Source organism: Cajanus cajan, chromosome 5 (assembly GCF_000230855.2).
Source record: "Cajanus cajan strain Asha chromosome 5, NIPB_CcT2T_4, whole genome shotgun sequence".
NCBI lineage: Eukaryota > Viridiplantae > Streptophyta > Magnoliopsida > Fabales > Fabaceae > Cajanus > Cajanus cajan.
Genome location: NC_138521.1, coordinates 63,053,227 through 63,077,124, shown reverse-complemented (window position 1 = coordinate 63,077,124; position 23,898 = coordinate 63,053,227). Strand labels below are relative to the sequence as shown.

The window sequence follows — 23,898 nt, the reverse complement described above, 5'->3', positions numbered from 1 at the left end:
CTTCTCAACATAACTGATGAGCATTATTCTCAGCATATTAGAATTTGAAACGTAGGAGAACTACATCATACAAATTCAATAAAGTTACACATACACACACAAACATATATATAATAATTACAAATTATTTACCAACAAAGATACTAGTCATATATGGTGAGGTTTTATCAAATATCTCATTTCACGCATTATTCTTCTATGTCATCTCAATCATTCTTGCACCAGTGCAAAATTGTTATTTGATATAGAAAGTGAATCAGCGATAATTTTGTAATTTAAAACATTTTTTTTTATTTCTTCAAATTAGAAGCGATGTATACGAAATTTTTTAATATCGGTTTGAATTAATATTAACCGTTGTAATTTATGTTTAAATTTGAACAAACTATACCTCCTCCAAAACGTGAGTTCCAGCTGCGAAGTTAGAAAAAAAAAAAAAAAAAAAGGTTACAAATCTTAGAAAGCAAGGTTGTTGATTCAACTATCGGTGTTTAGAGTTAACTCACATGATTTGGTTCCTAAAAGTGATACTTTGTGTAATCTTGATCCTGAATTTCATTTACACAATTTAATAGGAGTATTTAATACATGATAATCCAAACCAATCCAATTTAAATTTTTTGATTGATCAAGTCTAACTTAAACTAATTCAATAATGATTACTTTGAGTATAAGCTAACCTCTTTATATTTTAAATTTTATATTATTATCTTATTACTAATTTAAAATAATTTATACTCCTTATATTTTATTTCATTGTGAGTCCTTATTAAAATCATAACACTTCCCTAAGTCTTTGTATGCAAATATGTGCGTGTCCTAGCTAACAGCTATTACCAAGCCCCAAATAATTGTCCCCGTCAACCCTCAACGGCGAACGGTCACTCCTTAGTGTCGAACACTCGAACCTCCTCAACCTAGTCTAATTGTCACAAATTTAGTTACGTTGCGTTCTCTTGAGAACTCGTCTTTACTAACTCATAATTTTTTAGATTATAGACAAAAAGTAATTAAGAAATAAAATTAAATCTCAATTGTAGATTCTCTATTATAAGATTATTATTATTATTATTATTATTATTATTATTATTATTATTATTATTATTATTATTATTATTATTATTATTATTATTATTATTATTATTATTATTATTATTATTATTATTATCAATTTTATAATTATCAATATCATAATCACACATTCTCGTAATCATTGTCGTCTCTATTATCACCGTCGATACCATTGATGATAGTGATAATAGCTATAAATACTAATAATAATAGTGATGTTAGTAGTAATATTAACGGCAATGTCATCACTATTATTATCATCATTGCCGTTGTCATCACCATGTGACATAAATGACGATGATAACAGAAAATGATAATGACAATAGTAACAGTGATGGTTATGATGATATTGATATATTTGTAAGAGAAATAATAGTGTTTATAATTGAGTTTTAATTTTATCCATTAATTTTTTTTTACTTAATTTACTTATGTCATTTATCATATTTAAATATATTCTGTTTGATATGTTCCTATGTGTGTGTAAGAGAGAGAAATAATAATGTCAAGATTAAAGTTATTTTTTCAAAGATATGGTTCCATATCTAACTTTTTGTGTTATATATATATAATGAGAAAATCATTTGTATTTGAGAGGGAGAAAAATAAAAACTGTTCATCAAATATAGAAATTTTTAAAGAATATTATAATTTTAGTAAGTGATTCTATGCTTTAAAAAAAATAAAAATTGACGATCGACGGTTATGTAACTAAAATTTAACTATCTAAGTCTGGTATTTTTTTGTTTCCACGGATATTCCTTAACCTAGGAGGGTAGATGGGAGAGTTTTGGTACATAAAAAAATGGTTGTATGTTATGGTGTACGAAATATTTGACGTAAAGGCTAAGAAAGTAATTGGCGATCTTATCCTATCATCCTCGAAGATGTTTTGGTTTAGGATAGTTAAAGTTGTAGTTTGGCCCTGATCCGATCCGACCCGACCCGAAACGGGCACAGTAAGTTGTGCAGCAGTGCAGTGGTAGTGATGGAGAGATCTTCTTTTGAAGGTGATATTCATAGGAATTGAGTCACACTTGCGTGTGCCAGCTTGCAAAACTTGGCATCTGCCTTTTGATTGTAGCTAGCTGCTAGCCCCATCTTCACGTGATCTGCTTCAACCCGGCCTCTTTTGTTTGCTTCTCCTCCTATAAATTAATCATCCTCTCTCTTTACCATCTCCACTACACCACTCCTCTCTCTTTCTCCATCATGGACTCCTCAAAGATCTATGCCTACCTCTTCCTCTGCATGCTCCTCATCTCCTCTGCCACCCCCATTCTCGGCTGCGGCTACTGTGGCAATGGCAAACCCCCCAAGAAGCACCAACCCAAACCAAAGACACCTGTTGTGAGGCCTCCAGTCACAGTTCCTCCCATTGTCAAGCCACCAGTTGTTATCCCTCCCATCACAGTGCCTCCAATTGTGAAGCCACCAATTACACTTCCACCAATAGTGAAGCCCCCAGGCATTCTCCCCCCGGTGCTAAACCCACCATACACACCTTCACCATCACCAGGGAATAACAAGGGAACTCCATGCCCTCCACCCAAGTCCCCAGCACAGGCTACATGCCCCATTGACACGCTCAAACTCGGTGCCTGTGTGGATCTCCTTGGTGGCTTGGTCCACATTGGTTTGGGAGACCCCGTTGCCAACCAGTGCTGCCCCGTGCTTCAAGGACTCGTTGAGCTTGAAGCTGCCGTTTGTCTTTGCACCACTCTTAAGCTCAAGCTTCTCAACCTCAACATTTATGTCCCACTTGCTCTTCAGCTTCTTGTCGCTTGTGGAAAGTCTCCTCCTCCTGGTTACACTTGCTCCCTCTAAACCAGTTAAGTACCCTAACTCAACTAAATCTATCTTCAACCCTCTACCCCATTTTTGGTGCTTAAATAACAATATCTAACCATTACCTAGTGTAATTTCTGCTACTCAACTTTTAATCTTCACTTGCAAATTTTAGTGTTTAATTAGTGTTCAATCATTTAGCATCATGCAAGTTTATTTCCTTTTGGAATAGTGATATACCATGCATGCTTATCTACTTTGGCTTATGTTGTTTTTCTTTAAATCTCTATTTTGGGAAGCTAATTAATTGTTACCCATGCATGTTATTGTTAAGCATGTGACCAAGAAACTAAAGGTTTTGTTGAAATAATGATCATGATTGGATATACTTTTTTAAAAAGACCAGAGATTACTTGACCACGTCATTAATAGCAGGAAAAGTTGTCCAAAACCTAACTTTCCTATCCGTTTAAATACATTTTGTTAAATTAATTAAAATTAAAACATGTCAAGTGGAATACCAAGATTTGCGCGTAAAAGTTATAATATATTATGTGTATAATTTCGGATTAAACAATTGAATAAAGAAATATTTCCTCCGATTGTTCCCAAATAAAAATAGTGTAAAGCTTTTTTATGAGAAATTTTCAATTTTTCCATCTGTCGACTATTCCTTTAATTTTCTTGAAGCTGCTGCATATATGATTATGAATGTTGTAGTCGAGCATACTTAGTAGCTAGATCACATGGATTTATGGATGCGTGATTTAGTTTGCATTTGGTATGAGTAAAGCAATATGAATATCGTCCTATTTTCTACCCGTGAACTTGAAATCTTTGTCTCATTGTATGTCACGGCCTATGCTTTACAGGTGATGAAAAGATTGAGGAATATATGGTCAAAATCGACATGAGAGGATGTCGAGCCACTCCAATCTATCTCTCTTCTCTCTCCTTTGATTGGAATTGCTGTTGTTTCTTTTGCTATTATTTGTAAAACCATTTGTTTGATGCATGTATGTTTTAATCCTAGGCAAGTAGCAGCAAGATGCTTCTCTGTGACATTTTTAATTATTTATATGAATTGTGCTTTGTTAAATTTATCTCTCTCTTGTTGTATAACATTTGCTTCAGTTGGGGATCTGCTGTTCCATCTCCAATCTCCAAAGAAAAAAAATCTTAATTACCATATGTGGGCATCCAAACAGATCATATAGACATTTACAGTTTTTGAGAAACGTAAAAGTATTTACCGAAGGAGTTTTTCCTTTTATGTTCGCTAGATATTATTATCCTACACTCATTTTGAGGGGTGTAAGGAGGTAAACATCCATACTTTAACCATATTAACTTTATTCAACTTAAATATACTTTAACGGTAGTTTAGCTTGGATCATGGAGTTGGGTTTATTTTTGTTATCTTCTAACGTATTCAATTATAATTGCCTAATCCAACTTAAATCATTTTCAGGCCTAGCTATTTATTTTTCTTTTGTTTATTATCGTTTTTCTTCACATCATATCATATAGAATATTTACTATTTTATCTTTTATTTTTTTTTCCTCATCTTTCTCTTTTTTTAACCATATATGTACAGCCCAAAAATAAAGTATACATTGATTATTTTCTATACTTGTTTGAAAAAAAAAACAGCGTTGCATAATTTTATGGAAATTATAAAACAAATAAAAAATAATTCATAATTTGTAAGGGCATATAAGTTTCTTATTAATTTTACAATATTTGATACAAGTATAATTAAATATACACTTATTCCCAATCATTTGACATTTTTATTTACAACACTACATACTATTTTTCTCCCACCAAAATAAATAGAGAATAGGCAGTGATATACGAGTTCCACAATTATTCTTTTTTCTTTTTTAAATCAAAAAACGAGTTGTACTATATATGGTTGACAATGTGGTGGGAATTGAGATATTATTCGCAGTCTTAACTTTAGGGTTTTAACTTTATACTGTTATTATAATTCTTATGATAAAAAGAAAAAAGAAAGTGACAAGTGCAAAACACGTGTTAAATTTGTGAGTGTACGAGTGACCTTTCCTTCCAAATAATTTGGTTAAATTTTCAATTAATTTGAATAGGTATAGGTTTTAAAAAATAGATTCAATATATTTTAAAGATGGGTTGAAATTACATCTTATATTACCTTAAACTACTCTAGGTAGTGTAAATCACTAAAATCAGTAGTAGTGAAGTAAAAGTTAAGATAAATATATAAAATTTTAAATTTAATCATTCTTACTAAAAAAAATGTGACATATATTTTATAATAACATAATACATATATTACTAAAAATTAATTTTAGTCACATAATAAATATAATATATATTAATATATTAATATATATTGATATATTATTAAAAAGTATAGATATAATTTATAATAACACATAAAATATATTGTTAAATCTCATTTAAAATCAACATTAAAAATGTGTGTAGCTATATATCAAATAAATATATATTTACATATATATATACATATAGTAATGTATGTTATGAAATATTTTTTATAATATTTTTCATTATTAACTCTTTTTTTTGTTTTATTAATTAAATTCGATATCAACTAGATTATAACAATTATCATATTCTAAATCCTTTGCATGTCTTTAGCCGGATCGGTGTTATCAAAACTTTAGATCGGATAAGATTTACATCCCACCAATTCCATAAACATTGCAAGTTAATTAATTAAACTATTACTTTTAACTAGTATTTGTATTTAAATATTATATAATAACAGTACATAGATTTCTGATTAGTTAATTAAACTATTACTTTTCTCAACACATACTAATAAATAAAAAATTGACACTGTATATAAAAATTATTAAGAAATTATACTCACTAATAATTGTTTTGATTTTAGAAAATAGTTATTAGTTAAAAGGAACCTGTGTATAATATAATAATAAGTGAAATGTTAACAACAATATATTTACTAAAAATAATATATTTTCTGTTTTAAATATACCATTTATTATTAATTAATATTTATTAAAAATTACAAGTGAATTCCATTTCTTAATAAATTATAGTCATTATTTTATATTTTCTAACACATTTTTTTATGGTCTCAAAAACAAATTTTTTTATTATTAACTAAAATTTGCTAAAATTAAGTAAGTTTTATTCTTTGTTTAATGAATTTCACTTATGATATTATAATTTTAAATAAATTTTAACTAATAAAAAAAAGTGTCATAAGTAATGTGTTAGATAATTTCTATAGAATTAGAGTTTTTTTTCTTAATTACTCTTTTGTTTTTTATAATTTCACAACTTTAAATTTTAATCCTTATAATTAAAAAAGATTTATTTTATTCTTTATACATATCATTTTTTGTCTCTCTTAAATCTTGTTATCTGTTTTTATAAGAATTAAAAGGTAAAATTTATATAACTATAAAGACTTAAAAAAAATTGTATGTATTGAATTAAAATAGAATATTTTTAATTATGCGGACTAAGAAATAAAAATCATAAAAGTATAGAAACTACAAGAGTAATTAAAAAAAAATTTAATGATTGAGTTTTAATCAATTTTTTTAAAATATGATTAATTATTAATAATAACGATCAAATACATTTTTCTCTAACTTGATAGATTGATGTAGTAATAATTAAGTACCATATGTTCTCACATTATGGGAATAATTTATTTAGTAGAGAATCTCATATTCGATCTCTAATAAATTTGAAAACTTTTCAAGTCAACGATAGTTACCATACCACAAATGAAATTAGTCTTTGGTCAATTGGATTGAAAATACCATGGCACAACAAAAAAAAATATATTTATTAGTGTACCTGTCTAAGGGCACACTCGTAATCTTCTAGTGATTGGAGGGCTGAACGAGAGCTTCGGGTTGATACTTCAGAGGGAGGAGGTACCTGCAAAAAGCACTCCGACGCTCAAGTCAGGACAAACACGATTCTCTAGGGTAATAAAATGAACAGTGACATACCTCGTTTCGTGTGACTTATTTATAGTACCTGTCATGGGCCTGAGCATGGTGGGCCTTCTCTGAAACTTATCAAATTAGGTAATACGATGCTAATCGGCTGGTTATGCTTTAATTACGTGTTGTCCCTTGTTAACCATGATTACCGTTATAATTATTTTGTTGGTCCTTGGCCGAGCCGATAGGGACGGTCGAGAAGACTTTTCGGCCAATGGCCGAGCCGATAGGAGAACGGGCGTTCTCTGAGTTCTTGGCCCCTTACCGAGCCGAGGTGATGTCTGAGCTGCGTCAATGTATGATTGGACATGACGTGCCGGTCCACGTGGCCGATAGGATCCTTCCAGTACATATTTAATTAAGAAAAACATACAATTTTTTTGTACATATTATTCAACGTTCTTATGATATTTATCTTTTCTTCACAAAGATTAAAACCCCACCCTCCAGCCTCTCACCGGACCAACACTGACCACGCCCCCTTCCCTTGAGTTCATGCTGAGATTCACGCATCAGAAGAAAGGTTGCCCGTGCTTGCCAGAACCAAAACAAAACTACATTTTTAATGCCACATATTAAAGTGTCCGACCAATATTACTACAATCTGTATTTTTCAAAACTTGTAAAACTCATAGAAAAGTTGCTGCAAATTAAAAAAAAAAAAAAAAAAAAAACTATCGCAACATTTATTATAATATATATTGATTATGCAGGGATTAAAAAAATGCTATCGCGAAGTTTCTTATATTTTTTTTTATTAAAATTGATCAAAATAAAAGACACTTCTAATATTATTGAACAGAATATTGAGACCAAAAAGTCAACTACAACACATTTCTTATATCGATTATGTATCAACTGGTATGTAATAAGATTCTATTGTAGTAATTAAATAAATTTTTTTTTGTATTTTAATCTATCATATATGAATTTTTTTCCTTCTTATAATTGAGTTAGGAAGATACTTGATAAGCTTAATTAGTTGCTAGAATAATTTGTTAGTAGATTGTTTTTCCTAAATCCGTGAGGGGATGAATTTGGGACATAGAATGACGTGTGATTCCATTTCCACCTGATGGAGAGAGAAAGGGAAAAGGAACCCTGGTTTTGGTTTTCAATGGGCTGTGAAAGATTCCACCACCCTTTGATTGAAGGGATAATGGCATTTTTAATATTAAAAAGAAATAGACAAAAGCAGTGTGGTAGTGCTACAACATAATTCACGAAAATAGCGTTGTCCAATTTAGGCATATCATGTCACTGTGACTATCAGAATTCACAAAATCTGCAAATTCATTGTCACATATTCTCCTAAACGACACATTAATCAATATCCTAATTTGCTGCTGAAATGTATGCCCCCACACTTTTCACTACGCCCTGTCCCTCACGACCCATATTAATCACATGACACTTCATGCAAATATCTTTCCTACTTTTCTTATTCGGGGATATTCTTGTCTACCCTCACTTTATAGATTTAACTAAAGATATAAATTTCAAAGTTGATTTTGCCAAACAAGTTTTATTTTAAAATATCATTTTTAAAATAAATTTAAAATGTTTTTATTCGATGATAAAGTGAAATATTTTTAATATAATATATTTATACATACAGATTTTTTGACACTAACTAAATTTTAATTTATTTATATTTACAACAATGAACCGAAATATTGGAAGAAAATATTGTTATAAAGACACGTGGAAAAATAATCGTATCGTCTCATGGATGATGAACAAATTTAATAAAACTTTTAAGTTCATAAACTAAGATTGTTAGTGCAATAAAAATAGATGAGGGGAATAGAGAAGAAACAAGGGTTTTTATAAGATTCATTTTATAAATGGAGAATATGTCTAGTCTTTGACAGGAATAAAAATAAAAATTTTCACTCACAATATAATGTTTGTGTTCCAAATTGGGGGTGAAAAATTGAAATGAAGTGATGAATTCAAGTCGACTATAAAAATTATCATTATTAAAAACTGATTTGTTTTTAAAAGAAACTAAACTATAAAAGTTGAATTATTTTTATAATTGAGTAAAAATTAGAGATGTAAAAAATATCTATATTGATTGATTGATCCAAAAATTTAATAGTTTGAGCGATCTAAAAAAAATTGTGTCAATTTGATCAAGTCCAACAAATCAATCAGATTAGGTCAAATTACTAATTTTTAGACTTAAAATCTAATAAGTTTATTTGGTCCAATATTTTTTATGTTTTCCTTTGTAAGATTTAAATAAAAAATAAAGAATAAAATAAAATGGATGAATTTGGCTTGTTTTGATAAACCAACAAATTAGAACAATTTAATAAAAGCATCAAAAATTTAAGTCTATAACAACTCGTCATAGTCATTACACTTAATAGATCAACTACTAATTGCAGAAAAATATACTATAATTACCTAGCATTAATATATTCACATTACCTATATGTATATATATATATATATATATATATATATATATATAAGTATAAAACAACTGGGAAAAAAATAAAATAATTATATATGTGTGTGTATGTGTGTGCGTGCGCAATAATCTGTCTACTGTGAAATAAAAACCTTAAGTTATCGATCATCAAGTAATTACACAAAATTTCATACAATCACCAACGATAACACCAAGTTATACTCACCAACAACATGATTCCAAAAGTCAATAGCATCTGACCTATTAACATGATCATTCCAATCTAACCACCAAGAAACATGTAAAGTAAGCTAGGTTTCAAAAGAAACAACCATATGGCAAGTACAGAAGAAAAAAAATGCATATATAGTATCAATAACCTGAACATGTAAACCATCCAACATGCACCTCATGACTTACATCATACAACACTCAACATGGCATCACTAGTCTAAAGAGCAAACAACTCAAGAAAATCAAACCTGCACCACAATCATGCCATACAACCATGTAATCACCAAAGCATATGAACAACATTAAGTAACACTAGAGGTGGCAAAAGGGGCCAACTCGATCCATTTTGGCCCAACCCGCCACAAACGGGTCAGGAATGTTGCCCACCCCACCTAAGGGCGGGCCAGCCTGCATACCACTAAAAAAATTACATAAAAAAATGCATCTTATGTTCAAATAAAAAAACTACTACAAATAAATAAGTATAACCACATGAAATTGAAAATGCATACATAATGTGCAAAATATATGTTTAAAAAAAGTAAATTACAAACTTACAATAAAATTAAATAAAAATTAGTCTACTTATAACAAAATCAAAACCAAAATACAAACTTATAAATTATTTTTTTTTTAACAGGAACCTCAAATGTAGGCTGGCAGGATGTGATAGGTCAGCCTGTCATTTGGCCCGACAGGTTGGTGGGCATAGCACGTTGGCAAGTTAGAATGATGGGCTTGGCTCGCCAATTTTTGGCGAGCCAACGGGCTAACCCTGCGGGTCACAACCCATTTTGTCACCCCTAAGTAACACCACATCATATGCATACACCTCAATTGAAGTGTTATCATGCAGTCACCTACGAAGATCTTTTATAACACCTGAGTAGTCTAAGTGGTTTGATCCTATCAAACCAACCGATCGTCTTCACGCCTATTAGATTGACAACTAAACTGGGATAATATATAATTCCTATTACATGATTTCTCGAATGTTACCACTTAAACTAAGAAAGTCCAGTACCATCGTCAAGTGTAGTATAGCTTGGTGTGGACCTATCATGACATTGGCATGCATTAATCAAGTCATTTATGGGATTAACCCATTAATCATCCTCGTAATACCATACACCTCTCTAGTAATCGGTTAAGGGTTATAGCCCTTGATTTCATACCTTACTCCAACATTGATTAAGGATCTAAAGGAAACTCTACAATCCACTCCAAGAGTTATCACCTACTCAAGAAGGGTTTTTCAACAATTGGTCTCCCAAAGTGTCACACCAATATCCACACACTAGGATATTTGACTTTCAAAAACACACTTTCCTCTAGTCCTAAGTTAATTAACATGATCAATGCCTATAATATTCTCAACATCAATACTTCAACAATCATCATCTATATGCATTACCCTAGGTCAATGGATATAGAAATCTAACATTATCAATTCATAGCATACTAATGTATCTTAGTAATTCAACCATATAATCATCTACATATATCATCTTATATCAATATACATAGAACAACATCAACAATCAACATACAAAATGCAATAGATTCACCTAACCTATCTATGCTCAGCATTTACTCATATAAACAACAAGTATTTTCAAAGAAATCTGCATTCAATGACACACACCCAATGTTCGACATCATTGATGTAATAAGCTCTTTATCTTGCTCACATCTAGTGTCATACAACCCGTGCTCATCGTGGATTAGGTGGAGACTCCTAGGGCCTCACACTTGGCATGGCAAAGTTCCATGTCTAACCCCAAATCAACCTGAGACAAATCACTTTCCTCACATCTGACATCATTAATCTTGTGTCCAACTTGAGTAAGACATAGATCCCTTATTGAGGCCACACTCGAGAAGACAATGAGTTCTACACAAAGCAAATTCACAAATTGACCTTTCTTTCTCTTTAGGATTCTTAAGAACTAAACTTATAAGCTCAATTTTAAAAAGAAACATTTAAAACTTAGTTCTAAAAAAAAATTTATATACTCCTTCCCTTAGAGTCAAACTAGACTTTTGTCTAAAAAATTCTCTAAATATCAAAAAACTCTTTAATTAAGAGTTCCTTAATTTTCAAAGTCCCTTAACAATAGACTCCAAAACAACACACCACATAATTATTAATAAACTACAATAATTTACAAAAATATGCAATGTTACAAGGTCAGTTTGGATAGCATTTTAATTCAAACTTTTTAAGTATTGTTCAGTAAAACAAAAACAACTCAGTTCGGTTTCTAAACCAATGTCCAATTCTGTTTACGCAAATTATTTTCAATTCAATTTCAATTTTTATAAATTTAGTTTTGCACACCCCTACCCTAAGCTGTATGCCAGTATTCTTTTAACCTTACATTTTTATGGGCAGACTGATAAATGGTGCGTACAAATAAACTAAAAAAATACTCTTAAAATAGATGAATTTCCACCCATTAACCAAATCGAACCTTAGTAGTTGGTACAGTGACAGATCCAAGGGAGCCAAACAAGAGTTTTGGCCCCTCTTTCTTGACTCTTTAAACAAAATGTACCATGATAAATATATTATCATTTTAAGTATATAAATTTTAAGAAAATATTTAACTTATTATTTAATTCTCTCCTTTTGTTTTTATTGTTATAATTGAGAGATTATTTGTAATTATATAGATGATAAAAAAAATTAAGAATAAAATGAAAGATTGATATTTATTAATCATTTAATTTTATACTGAGATAGATTAAAAATTGATACATCATATTCTATATTTTGAATGAATTTTATAATTTTAAAAATAATATTCATAAGTTAGATAAATAATATCACACATTTAACGATTATAATTTAATATTTATTTAAATTTATCATTAAAAAATTTGACCATTTTATCAGAGTTATGGATCTGTCCTGAGTAGAAATTAATATTGGGCAAGTTAATACTCCCTCCATTTTTTTTTCATAGTCGTTTTGTCAGAGTTTGTTATTTTTTTTTTTCATTGTCATATTACTAAAATCAATGAGTTATTAATTTTTTTCTTCCATTTTTACCCTTAATAATTAATACATGTTTCCTGAACGTGTATTTATTTTTAATGTTTACCTAATTTTTCTCCAACTACTCATATAAAGTTAATGTGCATTTATAAGAGCAATATGTTCCCAACAAAATATTATAAAAAAAACAAAAAAAAAAGGGACAACTATTTAATGGAGTAGTTTAACCGTCTGAAAAATACAAAAAAAAATAAAAGGTAAAATAAGAAAGTAAGTAATAAATATTTTTGAAATTAAAATATCAATGATTTCCTTAAATCCCGTGCAAAACGTTAAACGACTATGAAGAGTACCAATATACTAATTCATTATTAATACTTTTTAATTGTTGTTCATTAATAATTTCCAAATATAGTCTATTACGTACTATTATCTTGTTGGTCTAAATTAAAGAAATAGCTTCCTTTATTATTTGTAATAACCATGCCACCTTCAAAAGCAACATCTTAGACTCACTCAATTTTCTCGTTGCATAACTTTTCCCCATAACTTAACGGGATTCTCGCACTTTAAGACAAATTTAATTCCCCTCGGGACATTTGTTTTTTTATTTATAGATAATGACTTTTCCTATGAAGAATAAATTGACAACGTCAACAAAAAACTTATAATTAAATTACATATTGTCTATCAACAAATTATGAATCTCTTTGACTACAAATTAATTAAAAGAGTTTTTAAGAATTTTTTCTATTAAAAAATATTTATTTTTAGTAAAAATATTACTTCAAAACATTATATATAATGCTTAAGCAATGTTATGTATTTGGAACATTTATTTGTCTCTGCGTATGTAATCTACAATGATCTCTGAAAATAACTCATAGTTTCGGATGAATATATAAAAATGTCATTTTTTTTTTCACTTTCTTCGAAATAAAAAATCAAGACCGATGGATGAAATATACATCATCAGATAAATTACTCTAACTACGATTCCTAGTTTCAATTAAGCAACACAAACTTGCAAAAAATAAAAAATACAATCAATTCTTCTGCCAAAAAACTTAATTAGTGCTATTAAGTAATCATTCTTTCTTGTTATCTTTTGAAAGCATGCGAGAAACCGCGGAAAAGGAGGAGAAAAAGATTGAAAGAAAAAAAAGAAGGTAATGAATGTATTATTATGATTTATGAGGCCTTTATAGCAACTTGGGCAGAAGGTGATGAGTGCGACCCTTGCCTCCACTATATGGAAACACAACTCCTACATTAAATTCTTACTTTTGCATCGATTGCTTTTATTTAAATATATTTTACGCTAAATCAAGCTTGTTAACAATTCAATTTTAACAATAAGATAATAAATCTAATTGATTTATATATTAAAAAAATATTATATACATTATCAATTAGATCAATTAAAGTCACATTTTATACGAAAGTATTCAATGATGACTGGTATAAGAGTAATCGTCATTTATTGTGTAAACGTAAAAAGTTATAGAAATATAGAATGACATTAACGAAATTGAGTTTTACGGGATATCGATTTAAAACTTAGACTTAAATATGTTTTTTTTATTATTATTGAAATATACCTTGTTTTCTGTTTTTGGTTCCTAAAAATTTTTTGTTTAACTTTTGATTTTTAGAAAATACTTTTATTTTTAGTTTCAGTCATGACTTTTTACATTATTTTAGATGACAAGTTAAGCTTTTAAACACTATTTCAAATAAATTTAAATCACTTGATGTTTCACATGTCATTTAAAACAGTAACTATAAAAAAAATTACACAACTAAAAGTTAAGGAAAATTTTCATATAAATTTTAGGAACAAGAAAATATTTAAGTCTAAAACTTACGTAGCATTTTGATATTAATACATGTCTAATAATTGCATTGATTAACTTTTATGAGTTTATTTTGTAAAATAAAAAATAAAAAAAACCTTATGCGAGTTTACTTTTATTTAATTAAAAATTGTAAATTTAACTTTGAGTATATAACTATGTTAAATATTTAAATACTCTTAAGAAGAGTTTGTTATTCATATTTCACATATATCTATACTCGATTTTAAGAGGATTTCATCTAAGGAAATATACTTATACTTTTTTCTTTCTTATTATTATTATTATTATTATTATTATTATTATTATTATTATTATTATTATTATTATTATTATTATCCTATAAAAAGTTGACTTAAAAATTAAAGGTTTAAATATATTTTTGTCCCTTAAATTTAAGATAAATTTGTTTTTTGTCCCTCAAATTTAAAATCGTTGGTTTTAGTCCCTGTAATTTTCAAAAATCTTATTTTAGTTTCTCAAATCACCGATAACATATTTAAAAGTAACAAATTAAGATGGTTATGCAATATCAATTGGATTTAATGTGATATTTTTACTAACAAAGACATTAATAAGTAGATTTTATGCAATAATATTTGATAAATTTTTTAACAAAATTTAAATATAAGGACTAAAATAAGATTTTTTTTAAATTACAGGGACTAAAAATATCAATTTTAAATTTGAGGGATCAAAACTAAATTTATTTTAAATTTAAGGGACTAAAAACATATTTAAACCAAAATTAAGATATAAAAGGAGTGAAGAAGACGTGGATAGTATTATCATTTTCCTTTCCTAACTTAGTAATTATTCAAATATATATTTAGAGTATGTTTGGATGGAGATTTTAAATAGAATAGTTTAACTTTTTTAAAAAAAAATTAAATGCTTTGAGATAAAATATTTTGTTTGGATAGAAAATTTTCAAAGAATTTAAAATAAAAAAAAATTATAAAATTTCTGAAAATATTAAAATTTTAAATTCTATAAAAAAAATGTAAGAATTTGAAATTCTTTTCATATTTCACTTATATATTTTTTATCTCTTTCTTTCTACCTCTCTCATTTCCATCTCTCATACTCTAATTTTTCTCTCCCCACCCTCCCCCCCCCCCCCTCCTCCCTCCCGCAATTTCTTTTCTTAATTATTAAATATTATCTAATATTACTTTTTAAAATTGTTAAATATTTAAAAATTAATTAATATTTATTTTTATAAAATTTAATCTTAAATTTTCAATATATATAATCAATTTTAACCATTAAAAAAAATCAAATTATCATATCTAATCAAAAAATTCAAAATTTAAGAAATTTAAATTGATTTATCCAAACAAACAAAATATTTTTAAAATGATTAAAATTAAAATAATTCAAATTTCAAGAATTTCAATTTTCTTAAATTTTTAAAATTCCTCTTCAGAAATAGATTTTTTTTTTTTTTCACAAAGCTCGCAATGAAATTTAAACCTAAAACCTCTCAATTTTCCTAACACTCCGTCAACACCAGTGATTCGTTAAAATAGAGATCTATATATATACCTATGAATATTTAATAACTTAAAATCGAAAAGAAATTTTGAAAGGAAAACATACAAAAATTTCGACGTTGAGAAGAGACATTTTGCCGCCAACTTAAAATATTTATAAAATTAAAATAGCATTACAAATAACACATCAAGTTCAATTATATTTTAATGATCATTTCACTTAAATAGTGCACACTTTTTACATTTATGCATTATGGACCGTTCACTTAAAATAAATCGTTTAAAAAATAAAAAACTGAATCTCAAATTATTAATTAAAAAAAAAAGTAGCTCTAAAAGAATAATAAAATTGACCAATTTCTATAACATTAGCTTTTAAAGAAAAAATCGTAAGCAATCTTGATCATCCAATCTAGCCCTAGGCTCCATTTTCTATCACCCTTCTGCCCGCCCTAACATGAGAACCGCTCTGGAGATCTAGACGCACAGATTAAATTGTGAAATCTAAAATGTTTATAGAATATAAAGCAATAGAATTGGTTCCATTTAAACAAGACTAGTTGAACCTAAATTACTAGGTCAATCAAGGGCCTACCCTTATCCACCTTCTAGTAATAATCGCTGCTATAGCGTCACCTGCTCGTGAATGACATATACACATAGCAAAACAGCAACTGGGAAAAAGCACAAGACACGAAATCATATTCATCTGAATAATAACACCCACAACGAATGAGAGCGAACTCCGGCGGATTCAAAATGGAATTCCAAAATAACTATCAACTTTTCAGTTTTCTCAATATAAGCACAGTGACATGACCTCTATTCTTGAATATAAACCAAATTAGCCTCTAAAAAGTAAAAACACAATTCGAATCAGATCTACAGCTCAAATTTCAAAGGTGGGCACCAGCACTAACCAAAACACAGCCACCACCTGTAGTGACCCTAAATTTGAGAATTATAAGGAAAATGAATCATTAAAAATTATTCTCTGAATTGAACTTATATATGTTACAAATGCTATGGAAGGATTAAGCTACCTGCTAACTAACGCTGAGGTGTGGGCCAGGCACAATGACAAAACCCAAGCATACAACACTCAAGAAGATTTATTCAACGTTATTCCACTAGGAAGGAACCTAATACGGCTACAACGTTTTAGTTTGGTCAGAGCTTCCTGTGGCTTACCGAGCAAGAGATCCACATAAACTGCTGTAAGTGTGGCTTCTGGACTGTTCGGTGATATGGACAATGCCTGCGTAACCAGTAAACTGGATTTCTCAAATTCACCTTGCATTGCAGACATTACAGCAAAATTTGCATATATTGCTGCTCGTGCCTCCTCTGGCTTGAGGAAAACAATACTCTGAGTGCCTTCAAGAGAAGAATTCTTGACAGCTGTTGATCCTACATTCACCTCTTCAAATTCGGCAGTCTTCTCCGGTTGCCATTTCTCAGAGTCCTCAAGGCTGAAAGGCAAGTCAACATTGTTTCCCCCAGACAAATAATATGACAAGTGCTCGGCCGCTTCTTTTGGTCTGTTCAGCAAGCAAAGAGCCTCTGCTGCATAAACATGGCCTAGAAAGATGTAAATTCTGGAACATTCTGGAATTTCTAAGAGAGATTTAGCAACTGATAGTGCCTTCACAGGATTGTCCAACTCCAGCTCCACATATGCTAAATTAGCTAGAACAGCTTGCTTAACCAGTTGATTTTCTCTTTTACGGACATTTTCATAATAGGAGAGGGAGTTCTGAACAAGTTCCTGACTATTTCCTCCCTTCTGTTCTTTAGTGTCCCCATTTGCATTGACCTGACCTATACCCGATGCTACAGAAAATGCCTTTGAATCAATGCCATGTAAATTTTTAATATTTGAATTCTTTGAAGGCGACACTTCACTTGCATCATTTTCCTCCACGGAAGAATTAGAGGGCAAACCAGACTTAAAACAATTTGCATTGTTCGAGTCCAGCAAGAGTAGAGCATTCAAAAGGCACTGCCGGGCAAGGGACATCGATAATTTTAGCCGCCCATCTTCATTTGGAATACAATCATCCCCTTCAGATGAGTCCACACGTCCATTTCCTGGAATCTGATCATCCACCACAAGTTGCCTCCATTTTCCAATCCCGACAACACAAACTCCTACACCCAACCTCTCTGATGAAACCCGACTTGATTTGATTAGGCCCTTTTCTAAAGCCATCAAACAGCATTCTGAGAGTCGGAGCCACAAGAGAGGTTGTTTGTAAAAGACCAGACTTGCCTTCTGGAAACATCGAGCCGCATGTACTGGCTTCCCACAAGCTAAGTACTGCACACCACAATTATAAATTATAAGGAGAGAGTTATCTTGCGAGAAAGTGGCTAGCTTTAATGATTGATCCTTCCGCAGTGATGCACAATTGGTTAATGCCTTCGAGAAGAATAGCGAAGATGTCTGATATTTCCCAAGCTGATAATAAATGCACCCAAGATTGTTGTTGAAAATGCTTGAAAATGCAGTGTCTGTCCGATTATTTGATGCCATCAATAGCTTTATAGCTTTGCGGTGGTTACCACGAGCATATTCAAGCTGAGACTTCAAAAGAAGAGCCATTGATGAATCTCTTCCACGTGCAATGTTCATAGCCAGCTTGACTTCTCGTTTTGCTAGCTTCAAGTTCCTAGTAAGAAGCAGAAACCTAACCTTGTAAAGTTGCAATTTAAGCTTTAAATCAACTGTAGAAAACCTGTCAACCAAAGCCCTTGAAAGATCATTTGAAGAGGGGCCCATTGGCCTTGCTAAATTTTGTCCACCCATATCCAAAATCATGGCTTCATAATCAAGTGTATCTTCAGACAAAGCTCTGGATAGATGATTTTCAGACGCATTTGCACTTGATCCTAAATCGGAACTAGATGCATCAGCAGCTGATGCACTAATGACGACAGATGCAGACTTTGTAATTAGATTTGCAGCTTGTTGCTGTGTTGTGTTCCCATTATCACCTTGACTCGCACTACTAACACCAAATGCTTTTTCCAGATATGTCAACACATCCTAAACAAACAGATTCCTCTCAGAACAGCGCATTTGTACAACAATTAGAGAAACAAAAAAACAGCTTACAGTGAAATTTTTACGCCATTTACTCAACAAATTATTCAAGATATATACTACAACTGGGAGGGCGAGAATTTATGAAGCTTAACATTGTATTTTGTAAGAGAAAACAATTAAAGCAAGTAAATTATACACCTTAAATTTTCAGTTTGACCAAGTTAACAACGGATGGGGTAGAGTCTTCAAAATGAAATTGGATTATCTCAGTCTAGCTCCCAACACAACCTCTTTTTTTAGATAAATAGTCAAATATAACACCTACAGGGAACCCACATTTCCTGTAAAAGTGTAAATTCATTTTCTACCTATGACCAAGCATTATACATTAATTACATGATTTATGCACAACAAGAAAACTTCCAAATAGCTACAAATAATGGATTGAAACAGATCAACTGGACAAATCGCCATAAAAAAATTCAGCTGGCATGCCCAACAGGCTCATGGTTGAACTGGTCATGGTAAGCATAAACTATGTAATCACATTAATATTTACATATTCATTGAACACATAACTAGACACGCACTAATAAAAAAGTTAAGAAAACAAAAAATAACACAACATGAGATATGAATATCATGGTAGAGTCAATGCATTAACCAACAAAATTTGCAATTGGTAATTTGAACTTACAGCTGATTTTGATGCATCATGGCAAGCAAGGCTAGCATCAAGCAGCAGGAGGCAAATATGTAGGGCTGTTGTCTGCTTTAGGAAACAGAACACAAAATAAAGGAACAGAACAAAGTCATCAACACATTGGAGTAACTTTTAAAACAAGATACCATCAAATAATAAATGGCATACCTCATCTATGGGTTCAATATTTTGAAAGAGTGGTTCCAAAACTGACGATGCCTTTACATAATCATGAAGATGGAACCAAATGATGGCCTAAAGGGATAGGAAAAAAAAACACATCAACAAAGATAAATAAATCACAAATACAAAACAAGTGAGAAATAAATGAAATTAATATAAGGAGCAAAATGAACGTACAATATTTAGCATGGCCACAGAAGAGTCAAATTCATCTGTATACATGGTGCCAGTGCTATTTGCACCTGAAAACTGATGTGCTGAAGTATTACTTCCTTTGGACCCCAAAACAGCTTTATTTCCAACATTGTTTGCTGACTCTCCTTGTTCTCCCGAAGCTAGAGCAAGCTCGTCATTTTTTCTCTGAATCAACTCCAGCAACAAAACGGATAAGTACAAAATTACAGATAAATGGGGATAAGGGCTTCAAGCTGCAACTTAAATAGTCTAAAACAGAATAAATCAATTTACAAGTTAAATCCTTTTTGTTTCAATGTGATCCCCAACTAGACACCCTCATAAGGGAGCAAAAGATGAGAACTTAAAGCCCAACTTACATAAAGCTTAAACAAGATTTCCTAATTTCTGCACTGAATTTTATTTAAAAGAGTTGTATTCAATGAGGAAATCGTATTCAACTCTTCTTCACCACTGTTTCCTAACTTGTATTATTATCATTGAGGTGGTGATATGTAAGCAGAGTTTCCTCTTCTAAGAATATCATAAACTATAGTATACCAGGTCCAACAGGAAGTTAAATCTTAACTGCATCCTTATTCCAATGAAGGAAACCAAACTCAGATAAAATCATGAGAAATTATCAGAATCAAATATGCCCTTCTACAATCTTAAACACTCCTTCCACTGGCTCAAGCCACATGCCAACTTAGCGTTTTATTGACCCCGAAATCCATACATGAATCAGTATAAAGGCTGAGAAATTAAATTTAAATGAGTCCAAATTTTGATCTAGGTCTAACTTCATTTAATATTGTCATCATATTCTCAATTGGTGTCAGTGGCATGCAATTTTAATCCATAAACATAAAAGAAAGTGAAAATGATCTCCTAATTCAATCCATGGAAAATGAAAGCTACAGATCATCACAAAACTGTCACTTTGCAGAAATCCAAAACAAGATGAATATTAAAATGGCATACCTTGATGCCATTAATTACTTCAAGCAACTTTTTGGGATCTGAACAACCATCTCGGAAGAACTCCGCAATTGCAATATTATGAAGGACCTGAAATATTAGGATTTAAAACCTTAAACATTAAGTGTAGAAAAAAAGAAATGACTTGGACAACAAAAAATAAACATAAAGATAATGCAACATCTAGTGGGTTACATTAACTCATGAACCCACTGAAACCATTGTCCTCCCTTGCTCATAACAGGACTCAATATGGATGACAAAGAATTCTATTGCTGTTGCCTCAAATGCAATCCACAACATCAATCACAATTTCAATGTTTAGGAATTTTAATTGTATATTTGTATAATATACATGATACGAAGAAAGCACAAACACCACACCCATGCTCTATAACACACCCACACAAAAATGATGATAACAGTCCATTTATTTCTTCATCATAAATCGCTTTCACAGATATAGTTGCACAAATGCCAGTCTAATTATTTGAATTCATTCATAATATAGCGTACTTCATCAATTATGAGAATGCATTCGGGTAAATTCAGGACCAAAACATTTCTAATTCCATGAAAGGCAAAACCAAAGATAAATAATTTACTAGGGAAAATATACTTGCATGAACAATGAGGTACATGGCATGGACAATGTGGACCATTCAGTAAAAAGTTGCAGCACAACAAGCTATTATGCAACAATTTGCATGGAAGTATGAGAGTGATGTGAGCGTAAGATCATGCAAGCACATACATTAACATAGTGTTTGTGCTGCACGTGTAACTATCAACTATCCCACATATTGGGTTAGCATCAAGAACCAAAATTAGCACAGCAACCCGTTAACTTTCTGGTGAATTAGGATACCATCAAGAACCAAAATTAACAACGCAATATATTAACTTAGGGTTGCATGTGTGGCCAGTACCTATCCGGCGAATCCGGAAAATTAGGTTAGCTACAAGAATCAAAATTAACAAAACGACAATTGAATCGAATCCAACATAGAAAGATTTCCTTATCCGGAAAATGAGCTAAGACTCCCTTTTGTCATTCAAACTTTCCATGTTGGATCCACTACATCAGTTTCTCCTCTAAGTCCAATAGGCTTCTCCATACATCCAAAATTCGTACAAGTTACTTTACATGACATGGGGCAAATGCATTCTCATAGGCATCCACTGAAAGAAGCTCATAAATCAACTTCAACAGCCCATTTATTGCCACCCGAAGAAATTCATACAAAGCAGTGGAATAACGGATGCACATTCACATTTACAGCCACAGACGCTACAGTGCATCTGCAAGTGCTTACTAGCTACAGTTCCAGCAAGGTTTCAAAATTGAAATTCAGCTCTTAAAATTAAAAAGCGAAGAAACAGATCAAGCGCAAGAAGCATGGCAATTAGTATAAAAACCAGCACAGAGCAACAGATTAGGAAAAGCGAAACGACGTCGTTTGGATCAGGAACGATGGAAAACGGTAAAGAGAATTTGACTACCTTGGGATCGTCTTGCTTCTTCTGCAAGAGCTGGTTCAACACCTCGGCGCACTCGGCGAACTTGGCAGACTGGAAATGCAACGCGGCGTCTTTGGCGAGGGCGACGGCAACGGTGAAAACGCCGTCGTCGGCATCGGTGGCGGAGGAGGCGTCGCGGTTGGCGGTGGAGGAGGGAGAGGAGGAGGGTAAATCTCTGGATTCCATGGGGAGATCGAGTAATCGGATTGGGAATCGTGTTTGGAGAGGGTTTTGGGGAAGAGAGAGGAAAAGCCCTAAAGTTGAGTGAGGAGATGCGAAGTGAGATGAATCTGAATTACATTTGAAATCGAAGTGGAGAGAGAGAGGTGTAGTTGACAAATTTGAAGGGGAAACCCTAGGATTTGCTTGCTTCGATGGTATCTGGTTTTGCGTTTTGCTCTGAGAGAGAGAGAGAGAGAGAGAGAGAGAGAGAGTGCGAGAAATGAAATGAAAACCTATTCGCCGAATCGGGAGAGGTTCAGATAGAAAGAGAGTGGGAAGTTTTTTTAATTTTTATTTATTTTTCCAGAAACTCATAAATCGGTTGTATAAAAATGAGCGCATATTATATCAGTTTTTTATTTTTCTTTTTTTAACAAATAATATTACTACTAATTAGTGTGTGTCTTGAAACACTAATTGATGAATAAAAGTGAGAAGAAAAAAAATTGTAAAGGTGCACTCTCCATGATTTTTAAAGCAACTTTTTAATTAAAAAAAATCTTTTTTTTATTTCATAGGATTCTAGCTAGTACAACTTTTGTTTAAGTAAATACTTTTTTCTCGAAAAATTGTTTTTTTAAGTAAATACTTGTTCAATAAGTTATATTATATTTTGATTAAATTTTTAATTAATTAATTTTTGTGTTTATTTTTAAGACTCAATATAACTTTATTACTTTTGAATTGTTAAACTTAGTCCTTTATTTAAAAATAATAATGTTATTTTTTCATTCGATTTAATTAAGATGTATAGTATTAATTCGAAAAAATGACATTAAATATTTAAAAATATTAGAATCATCATCTTGTAGCTAGTGCTCCAAGAAGATTTATATTGTATTGGATGTCGTTTTTTTTATGTCCAACACCATATTGGCAAAGAGTTTTAATTATCTCGTATCGAGCGTCATTTTTTTCATATTCAAAACTATCTTGATAGAAACCCTTGCTTGTCCCACACGGGATACCACCTTAATCTTGCTCAACACATTTTTGACAGAGCTTCTTTCCTTTTTTGTGTGCTTGCAATCGATGGTGTTCAGTTGGCATCAGGTGCCATTTTAATTAGATGTCACCTTTTGGCTTTTTATACGGCTCATGTTGAAAAGGAATGATTCATTCAACCAATAGGGGGAAATGCAATTTTTAGGGTTCTTATTACCTGCAAGTTTCTCCCTGGATCTCTGTCTTCTGTGATTTC

The 23,898-nt window shown here is 31.0% G+C and overlaps 2 protein-coding genes across 3 annotated transcripts; one reads left to right on the top strand and one right to left on the bottom strand.

Annotated features, from left to right (window-relative positions):
* Positions 1–2,111: 2,111 nt before the first annotated feature.
* Positions 2,112–3,962, top strand: LOC109816564 (Bifunctional inhibitor/lipid-transfer protein/seed storage 2S albumin superfamily protein). Its single transcript, XM_020381622.3, has 2 exons — positions 2,112–2,902; positions 3,732–3,962. The coding sequence occupies exon 1, from the start codon at positions 2,284–2,286 to the stop codon at positions 2,896–2,898; it is 615 nt and encodes a 204-aa protein (XP_020237211.3). The 5' UTR covers positions 2,112–2,283; the 3' UTR covers positions 2,899–2,902; positions 3,732–3,962.
* A 12,635-nt stretch (positions 3,963–16,597) lies between these two features.
* Positions 16,598–22,966, bottom strand: LOC109816547 (Tetratricopeptide repeat (TPR)-like superfamily protein). 2 transcript variants are annotated; one of them, XM_020381601.3, is made up of 6 exons: positions 22,458–22,966; positions 20,958–21,044; positions 19,977–20,159; positions 19,785–19,871; positions 19,611–19,682; positions 16,598–18,913 (listed from the first exon to the last, which is right to left on the bottom strand). In XM_020381601.3, the coding sequence occupies exons 1-6, from the start codon at positions 22,659–22,661 to the stop codon at positions 16,967–16,969; spliced, it is 2,580 nt and encodes an 859-aa protein (XP_020237190.1). In that variant the 5' UTR covers positions 22,662–22,966; the 3' UTR covers positions 16,598–16,966. The 2 variants fall into 2 exon arrangements, with proteins under 2 accessions (XP_020237190.1, XP_020237189.1); XM_020381600.3 differs by having other exon boundaries at positions 19,977–20,168; positions 22,458–22,964.
* Positions 22,967–23,898: the final 932 nt, after the last annotated feature.

Excerpts from the sequence above, each read along its gene's own strand:
- LOC109816547 (XM_020381600.3), bottom strand. The coding sequence starts at position 22,661 with ATGGAATCCAGAGATTTACCCTCCTCCTCTCCCTCCTCCACCGCCAAC. Across the intron at positions 21,045-22,457 it reads AGAAGCAAGACGATCCCAAG|GTCCTTCATAATATTGCAAT; the intron begins GTAGTCAAATTC and ends CTAATATTTCAG. Across the intron at positions 18,914-19,610 it reads ATGATGCATCAAAATCAGCT|GATGTGTTGACATATCTGGA; the intron begins GTAAGTTCAAAT and ends CTGTTTGTTTAG.
- LOC109816564 (XM_020381622.3), top strand. The coding sequence starts at position 2,284 with ATGGACTCCTCAAAGATCTATGCCTACCTCTTCCTCTGCATGCTCCTC.